Source organism: Mus caroli, chromosome 9, assembly GCF_900094665.2.
Source record: "Mus caroli chromosome 9, CAROLI_EIJ_v1.1, whole genome shotgun sequence".
Classification (NCBI taxonomy): domain Eukaryota; kingdom Metazoa; phylum Chordata; class Mammalia; order Rodentia; family Muridae; genus Mus; species Mus caroli.
This window is the reverse complement of record NC_034578.1, coordinates 27,290,856-27,300,385: the sequence shown is the minus strand read 5'-3', so window position 1 is coordinate 27,300,385 and position 9,530 is coordinate 27,290,856. Positions and strand designations below refer to the sequence as shown.

General features: G+C 42.6%; 1 protein-coding gene across 1 annotated transcript in view; it reads left to right on the top strand.

The window, feature by feature from the left end:
* LOC115031925 (beta-1,4-galactosyltransferase 6-like) overlaps positions 1 to 7,430 on the top strand; it is a 51,787-nt gene extending 44,357 nt beyond the window's left edge. The window contains 4 exon segments of the mRNA XM_029481500.1: positions 5,929 to 6,187; positions 6,268 to 6,560; positions 6,562 to 7,282; positions 7,284 to 7,430. Of these exon segments, the coding sequence (XP_029337360.1) occupies positions 5,929 to 6,187; positions 6,268 to 6,560; positions 6,562 to 7,282; positions 7,284 to 7,367 (1,357 nt within the window). The 3' untranslated portion in view covers positions 7,368 to 7,430.
* The last annotated feature ends 2,100 nt before the right edge of the window (positions 7,431 to 9,530 follow it).

Sequence of the window (9,530 nt, the reverse complement as noted above, 5' to 3'; positions counted from 1 at the left end):
AGAAAGAAGAAACAATGAAAAATACAAAGAAGGAAATCAAAACAAACAAGTAAAAGACAAATAAGACCTCTCCCCCACAAAAAAAAAAAAAAAAAGGCCAAAAGAAAAAAAATCCACAGAAATACTAAGTTTGTTGTGTGTTGGTCAGCTACTCCTGTACATGGGGTCTGCCAAGCAGTGTGATTGATAATAGCCGGGAAGGCTTCATTGGAGAAACTGGATTTTTCCTTTGCCAACCAGTGTTAATAGTAGATAACTTCTTGGTTAGTAATGGGATCCCACGTCCACTCCCCATCTCAGTGCTGAGCCCTGGTTTGGCTTGAACTTCCACAGGTCTTAGGAGTGCTTGCCACAGTCTGTGAGTTCATATGACCATCGGTCCTGTTGGATCTGGAAGACATCAATTACAATGACTTTTAACGTTTATTTTATATATATAATGTTCAACAGTAGCTCCCAGGCCAGGGAAAAAGGGAAAGATGTGTGTTAATGGGAGGCTTTTGCACTGCAAATGAGGCACCATAGTAACCTGTGAAGTAACGTTGTGATAAATAAATTAAATATGTTGAAAGAACACATTGTGCCTGTCCTAGTCAGGGTTTCAGTTGCTGCAACAAAACACCATGACCAAAACAACTTGGAGAGGAAAGGGTTTGTTTGGCTTACACTTCCACATAGCTGTTCATCATCAAAGGAAGCTAGGATAGGAATTCAACAGAGCAGACACCTGAAGGCAGGAGCTGATGCGGAGACCATGGAGGGGTGCTGCTTGCTGGCTTGCTCAACATGGCTTGCTTGGCCTCTTTCTTATAGAACCCAGGACCATCAACCCAGGGATAACATCACCTATACTGGGCTCTCCCCCATCAATCACTAATGCCCTGAAGCTGAATCTTATGGTATCATCTTCTCTATTGAGGTTCCCTTTTTTCAGATGTAGCCAGAGCTACATGTCCCTACTGACAACAGTGAAAAGAGACAAATGCAGGCCATCATCACTCTGTGTTTCTATGTCATTAGAGTAGAACAGAGTTCAGGCTGCTAAGTTCCACCAAGTGCAGCCAAAGACATGAAAATATATGCATAATGGGTCTGTAGTCCCAGCTACTCTGGAGGCTGTGCTGAGAGGAATGAATGAGCCTAGCACCTCTGGGTCAGCCTGGGCACTATAGTAAACCCATCTCAATACAATAACAATAATCATTATCATCATCATCATCATCAATCACACAAAATGGGCTGACTCAAAGTTAGAGACTTACCCGAGAGACCTAGAGGGAAGGGGTGGGGAGAACCAAGGGACAAATGTGAGGAATGGAAACAGATGACAACCCAGTAAAGAAAGCCAAATAAGGACATGGGTAATTCTGATTAAATTATAAATGTACTAACCACCCAGTTTCATGCTAATGTGCAAGAAACTCATTTTTGCTTGCATTTAATTTTTATTTTTATGCTACAAAAGTTTGTTTTTTTAATTTCTCTAAAAATTTTATATATCATGTACTATTTTCTTTGTATGGGTGTGCACATGCACACACGCACTCATGCATGGCACACATGTCAGAGGACAGGTTTGTAGAGTTGGTGCCCTCCTTCCACCTTTACAAGGTGTACTGCCTAGTCTTAGCTGCCAACTCAGCATGGCCTGGAATCACCTTTGGTTTTAATTAGAATGTTTTTCATACAATATATTTAGATTCTATTTTTCATTGCAGTGAATCATTGTCTGGTTTGAGACCTCTGGCTTCTGCTACTCTATCAGTAATGGAACCTCACTGGGACTCCTCTCGGACATGCTATTGTTGTTGTCCTGTGTCATGGAGATCCTGCAGTTTTGGATCCGTGAAAACAGCCCCTTCATGCATGCCAGAAGTTCATCGGTATATGTTGGGGTAGGCCAATTCAAAGCCCTGAATCTGGGCCTGAGATGTACCTGAACTGGTCAGCCTATAAGCTCTCCCATTCTCACAGTCTGAGGCCAGCTCACCAGCAACATTCGCAACTAGAGAAAGGTCTACCCTGCCTGTCCCGGCAAGACACAGGGCCTGTTCCCCCAAGTGTTGCAGCTGGTGAGGGATATGGCAAGATCCCCCCACTCTCATAACCCTGGGGCCAGCTCTCCCACCTGCCATCAATGGCAAGGAACAAGGGAGAGGAGGAGGACATCATCTGAGCCACCACCCAGCAGACAAGACTGAAAGGGTCACCAAGCTCTCCTGCTCTCACGCCCTTGCAGCTGGCTCACCCACAGCCCCCATATCCAGGGCCAGCTCTACTGTGCTGCCCAGGCAAGGTGCAGGGCCAGCAAGAGACAATGTTTAAAGTGTTTGAATTTGAAAGGCTGTGAGACTTTTAAAGTTTGTAAAATGTTTTCTATTGTGATGTCTTTATTAATTTGTAATCTTGGGTTGTAAACAAGAAAGGCAAGGTTGTGGCTTAACAGTTATGTGTTTGTGTGCCAAAGCTGACAAGGGGGTTAGCTGTCCTGGCTAGGTTTATGCCAACTTGACACAAGCTAGAGTCATCAAAGAGGAGGGAGCCTCAACTGAGAAAATCCCTTCATAAGATGGGCTGTAGGCAAGCCTGTGGACATATTCTTTATTAATGATTGATCTAAAACCCCATGACACATGGTAACCTAATAAAAAAAGTTAAGAGTTTGATGAAATAAAATCTCAGTATCAGAGGTGTGCTACCTTCCTATGAGTTCTTGATATGGGAGGTCCAAGAGATTCCCCAAAACAATACAACAAATGCCACTAGTGCTGGTTGTCAAGCAGAACGAAATGGTAAGGCCTAATTGCTGAAGGCACCATGTGTCCTGCCTACAGGACATAGAGAAATCCAACTGGAGCTGGACTGGAAGATGCTCTGAAGGCTACTGGTAGAGGATTGTCCTCAACATGCTTACTCAGCTGTGGACCCTGGGTGCAATAACACCAACCAGCTCAGGAAGGTGTATCCACTGGAGCAACTGTGGCAAGTCTATTATGGGCAAAAGTAACTGCTTTCTGATTGGCAATGAGATACAGTCTTCAAGAGAGAATTCATGTCAGGTATCATAAGTCTGTTCAGAAGCCTGTGACTGAGGAGGAGACAAGCCCTAGTGGGGAAACTTCTGGAATTGTTCTGTTTAAGTGTGCAAGCCGTCCCCATCAAACTGTTTTATGCCCATAAATCAACTTTGCTGTCAACTTTAGTGAGGTAATCTTCATTTTACAATGATTAGTGGTGATTGCAGTGATTCATAACCAATCAGAATGCTTAAAATAAATGACTGTTCGATACTCAGCCAGAAATGGGAGATAGATAGGTAGATAGATGGATAGACAGATCACCAAGACTCAAGAAACATTAAAGGGGGGGGGGGGGAGAAAATGGAAAGTGCCAAAGGAAGTGTGCATGTGGGAGTTAGTGAGGTTAGTTAAGGATAGGGGGTTAGGCTTGGATTTAGACTCCTGGCTGATGGTTAGGGTTAGATTAGGGTGAGGTTTAGGGAGCACCGCACCCTGAAGATTTATGGGCAATTACTTGCTAGTTGGGGAAATAGGAACATAACAATTAGGAGGTACCCATATTCCAGTAAACAAACCGTCACCTACACTCAATTAAGGAATCCTAGTAAAGCTCATTGAGTCATATAAAAAAAAAAAAAAAAAAAAAAACAAGACGCTGGTGAGATGGCTCATTGGGTAAGTGTAGGCCTGATGACCCAACCTAACATCAATGCCCAGAACTCATAATGAAAGGCAAGAAGGGTTCCCAAGTGTTCTTGGATTTCCACACATATATGAGATTTCATGGAATGCGTGGAAGTGCACACACACACAGTAATAAAAATAATAGTAAAGTTTTTAAAGACTTGAAAATAGAATGGGGGGTGCTTGTAGAAGAGGAATGTAGGGCATCAGGAGGAGTGCAGCAAAGACAACAGAAAACAATGGGAAGATGGGTATGCTTAAAACACATTGGGAACATGTATGAAAAAAAAAAACCAGTGTTACCATTATTATATGTAATTAATAAATTCTACCTTAGAAGCTTAAAAGGAAAGCAGAAGTGGCTATTTTGTGAGGTAAAGTAGACCTAAAGACAAAGACTATCAAGGATAAAGAAGAATCTTATTAATGACAGGAGATAACTAACCTAGAACATAACAATTCTAGCTGTCTATACTCCTAGTCACAAAGCTTCAAATTGAATGTGGCAACGACCAGCAGACATATAAGGAGACATAGTAAACTCTTAGTCAAAATTTGAATTTTACCATACCTTGTCAAGTGTTTGCGGGGGACACTGTGAACTAACTTGTTCTCCTTATTCCTCTAAGACATTCTTCCCAACAGAATGCACACCCCTTTCACACTCCAAGAACACTTAACTAAGACAGGCCATACTGTGGGTCAGAAGATAGATCTCAGCAAAGTTAAAATGACCCGAGGCCGCAGTATAATTAAATTAGGAATCAAGAATAACAGTGTATCTGAAAACCCCTGAAATATTAGGAAATTAAACACATACTTCATGTAAAAATTTTAAAAACATGATATAAAAATCGTGACATGTTAACCCTGCTTCTAATACAATCAAGGATAAGACAATGGTTATCATCAGCAGTGTTTTATATTGTTTTGGGGAATTTAACTAATGTGACAAGGCAAGAGAAATAAATAAACAATGTAAATATTGGAGAAGAAAAGAATTGTTTTTCACTGCTCTTAGGACAAGACCAAGTAGGTTCCGTTTGCCCTTCATCACGCTAACATGGCCCAATGGCTATAGCCTGATGTTCACATGTTTTAAGTGTTTTTATTTAGTAGGGGTGGTTCAAGCCATAGCGTGCATGAAATGATCACAAGACAACTCATGGGAGTCAATTCTTTCTACTCTGTGGTTTCCAAGGATAGACTTTTGTCATCAGGCTGGGTAGCAAGCACCTTTACTCACTACGCCTACGTAATTACCATCCCCAACACTGGTACTTGGGATTGCCCTAGCTAAAATGTACAGAGAAGTCAAGGCTATAGTAGTTTCTGATTTATCATTGCTTCGGACGTGTTTACTACATCATCATCAGTCTGATCTCATTATTCCCCGTAATATAGTTTAATAACTCCCTGAGTAATTTACTTTGATTACAATTGGGGTTGGAACTCCCTCACCTTTGTCTTTTGAGGCTACTTGAATGGTTTGAATTGCTTGTTGAGTACTTTCAATGTGTGTGAAGAAGAATATAAAAAGACTTTGGGGAATTGACCTTAGGGTCCAGCAAGCTTGGTGGCGAGAAGTGCTATGTAGAGGCTACTGTGTGTCAGAATGCACAGCCCCTGCTTTGCTCTCCAGAGCTGGACATGGGACAAGTCTTCAGCTGTGCCTTTGCTAAGATGTCATGCTCTACTTCCATTGAAGCTTTTAGAAGCAATGTTGAGTCAAACATTATAGAAATGGCAGGTTTCCTTTCTGCAGGTCTTCGTATTAATGAACCAAAGCTCTTAAGAGGAAGCAGGGGATGACAGAGTGAAAGCTATGCTAACAGTGTATTAACAGGTTGACTAATTCAGGCTTTAAAATGTCAAAGCCAACCTCACTCTTCACTTCTTCCCAATCTTCTACACCCAGTGGCTCATTTCTTCCTTCTCTTCGACATTCCACTTCTGTCTGTATTTCTTGTGACATTTCAAACACAGAAAACCAAACCAAATCCTATTTATGATTACAATTTACGATCACATTTTTGTCAATGTTGCAAAGGCATAAGTGGACTACTAAAGAGCAGAAGATGGGGAAGGGAGGCAGGCAGAGGCATGTAAGTGTATCCTTGGCAAGAGAAGACACTGGAAGGAAAGACTCTCTGCTCAGCACTCAGCCCTACACTGTTCTCTTTTTAAAGACACTTAAAGAGTAACAGCGTTCGCTGAGGCACAGGCCCGCAGAGCGCACGCGACCCGGTTCGGGTCCCGATCGCGGGGACTCGCCTCTTGGACGCCGCCCCGAGTGCCGGGACCCCGGCACGCTGCAGCGCGCGGGCCGCACTCCGCATCGCCGAGCTCCGCCAGCCTGGCCCGTGGCTTTGGCCTCCACGGAGCCTGGTCTCCCGGCCTCCCTTCATGTTTCTCCGCATCCTTCCAACACCCTTCCTGCTGCTCCACCGCCTCCCATTCATTGCATCCGTTTCTCCTTCCCGGCTCGGTTCTTCTCCCCACAGCCTCCCCGGCCGGACCCCGCCACCTTCTTGGGGTTCTCCGTACATTCATGGAAGTTTAGGGCCTGGACCGTGGCCCGGAGTCTGGCCTGAGAGCGCAGCCCGCGCTGCTGGCAGGGCAGAGGAAGATATCTGCGCTCAAGCGGATGATGTGGGTCTCCAATCGCTCTCTGATCGCCTTCATCTTCTTCTTCTCCCTCTCCACGTCCTGTCTCTACTTCATCTATGTGGCTCCAGGCATCGCCAACACATACCTCTTTATGGTACAAGCTAGAGGTATCATGCTGAGAGAGAATGTGAAAACAATTGGACACATGATCAGACTGTATACCAATAAAAACACTACGCTCAACGAAACGGGGATTCCTCAGTGTCAATGTAAGTGAGATCAGTTTTGATGAAGTCCATCAGCTCTTCTCCAAGGACTCAGACATTGGGCCAGGAGGCCACTGGAGGCCCAAGGACTGCACGCCCAGATGGAAGGTGGCAGTTCTCATCCCCTTCCGAAACCGCCATGAACATCTTCCGATTTTTTTCCTGCACCTGATTTCGATGCTCCAGAAACAGCGGCTGGAATTTGCCTTTTATGTCATCGAACAGACCGGCACACAACCATTCAATCGTGCAATGCTCTTTAATGTGGGTTTCAAAGAGGCCATGAAAGACAGAGCCTGGGACTGTGTGATCTTCCATGATGTGGATCATCTGCCTGAAAATGATCGGAACTACTACGGATGTGGAGAGATGCCGAGGCACTTTGCAACGAAGCTGGACAAGTACATGTACATTCTTCCCTATACGGAGTTTTTTGGTGGGGTGAGTGGCCTGACAGTGGAGCAATTCAGGAAGATCAACGGCTTTTCCAATGCCTTCTGGGGGTGGGGAGGAGAGGACGATGACCTTTGGAACAGAGTTCACTACGCTGGCTACAATGTAACCCGGCCAGAAGGAGACTTGGGAAAATACATATCTATTCTTCATCACCATCGAGGGGAAGTACAGTTCTTAGGATGGTATAAATTACTTCGGTATTCCAAGGAGCGGCAGTACATCAATGGACTGAACAATTTATTATACACACCCAAAAATACTGGTTGATAGGCTGTATACAAATATATCTGTAAACCTCATGCCAGAATTAGCTCCAATTGAAGACTATTAAAAGAAGTCATTCTCATGGTGGGGTAGACCACAGTGCTGGATCATGAACTTGGCTTGGAGTGCCCTCACCGTAAAAGTTAGAGATTGGGGTGTATCTCAGTGTCCCGGTCTGTAAAAAGAGCCAGCAATCCTTAATGTTTACAGCGCGGGCTCCATCAGTCACACTCTCCCACTCTCCCCGTGCTGGGAGCGTCCCCCCATGGCAAGCACTGTAGAGATAAGAACCCATTGTTTGGGACTGGAAGTGAAGAAAACTCCCTACACAGAGAAGATTTTTATACTGAAATCTATAATTTAATTCAAGAGAATACTTTTATTTCCGTTCAAACATATTTTGTACCTATGTGATGTAAATTAAATGTGTTCAAATTGTTGGAAAACAAGATGTCACAATTTTGCATGTAATTGGTTATGCCTTCATTGAACTTTTATAGACATTTCTTATTCGCATGGGGAAAAATGTAAATTTATGTCGCCAAACAAAGGTTAAGCCTTGTGTGAAATGAAGGAACTGTCAGTGACAGACAAAGATAATATAGTAACCCTTCTGTTCTATTGGTGTTCAGTTTTAGACCTTCATTCGCGCATAACTTTTCTGCCTGCCACGATTACCTGTTTTGTTTTGTCTATTTTTTCCCTTGCTTGCAGTCTCATCAGATCTTGCCAAGTCAACAGCCATATTGTTTATGCATACTGCATGAGTATTACCAAGAAAACCTTCCCAGTTGTAAAGTGACGTGCTGTACAGGACTTCTTCATGGTAAATGTCTCTATGTACCTCCGCGTGTCAGGGATCTTGTGCCTCAAAAAAACATTCCCAAGGTTGTGTTTATACACGGTTGTGTTTATACACGCTATATTTTTTTCAATCTCATAATGAAAACATTATTATTCCCACCTTAGAAGAACCAAAAGAGGGTATCTTCTTTTAAAAACTTTTTTTTTTGAAAGAAGGACTTTATGAAAAATCCAGTAGTGCTTATACAGATGAATTATACTATTAGATGAGAGATTAGATGCTCTATTTTTATGAAGATAAATGCTTAGATTAAAACAAACTTCAACTTTAATTCTCAGACATACATAGTTCCCTTTCACATCAGCTAGTCACTCCTACTGCTTTTATCACTTTTAAAAAAATCTTTGGTGTTATCCAATTTTTTTTCACTACAAGTATAATTTAATGCCCACCACCACCACCACCACCACCACCACCACCACCACCACCACCACCATGGTGCTGGGTATTGAGCTGAGGGCCTATAGACTTACCTTACAATCATTAATTGACTGTGTGGATATTGTGACTTCTGCTCACCCTCCACACTTGGGTGAGGTTTTCAATGACCAGACAACAACAAAGCCCAAATAGTGTTCTTACTTTGAAAATTGATTATAAAAATTCTTGAAAAATAGCCAAAAAAAGAAAAAATAAAAAAGCAGGCCAAAGACACAGACTGAGCTCATGATAGGAAATCATGGGATTAAGTGACTTCGAGGTATATTATTAACTTTGGCTATGAAGTCTAACAAAAGTTCCCATCATTTAGACTGCAAGAAGTTTTTTGTTTATTTTCTTTTTTAACCATAATGCATTGTCAGACAATGTGTGCATATCCATTATCAAAGATGTTATCATTTTTCCATTTTAACATTAATATTATATTCTCTCTACTGGAGAACATTTCCTATATGTTTCCTATGTGCCAAGCACAGTGTAATGTAAATATTTATCTGCTCTCATCTAAATTTGAATGTTTGGGTTATCACATCAACCCTATGTGATAGATAATACCATTACCACTTTACACACTGAGGCACAGGAGTGCACAGTATTCACTGAGGTCAGAACCAGGTCAGAGCCAGGGTGTGAAGGAAAAAAAAAAAAAAAAAAACAGATACAGGCTCCAGGCAGCAAACCAGATATAGAGGTGGAACCGGCCTTTACAGCTTAACTTCCAAGAATTCTCAAGGGCATGAGCAGCATCTGCCACTAAATCTTCTAAAGGAAAGAACAATGTTTCAACATGACTCGTAAAAAATAAAGTCCACCCAAGGGTGTGACCAGACTAGCAACTGCCACCTGACTCACAAAGGCCTGGCCAGAACATGAAACTCTCAAGAAGCCAAACAAACAACCCCATGGAAAGTCTCAGAATGGAGA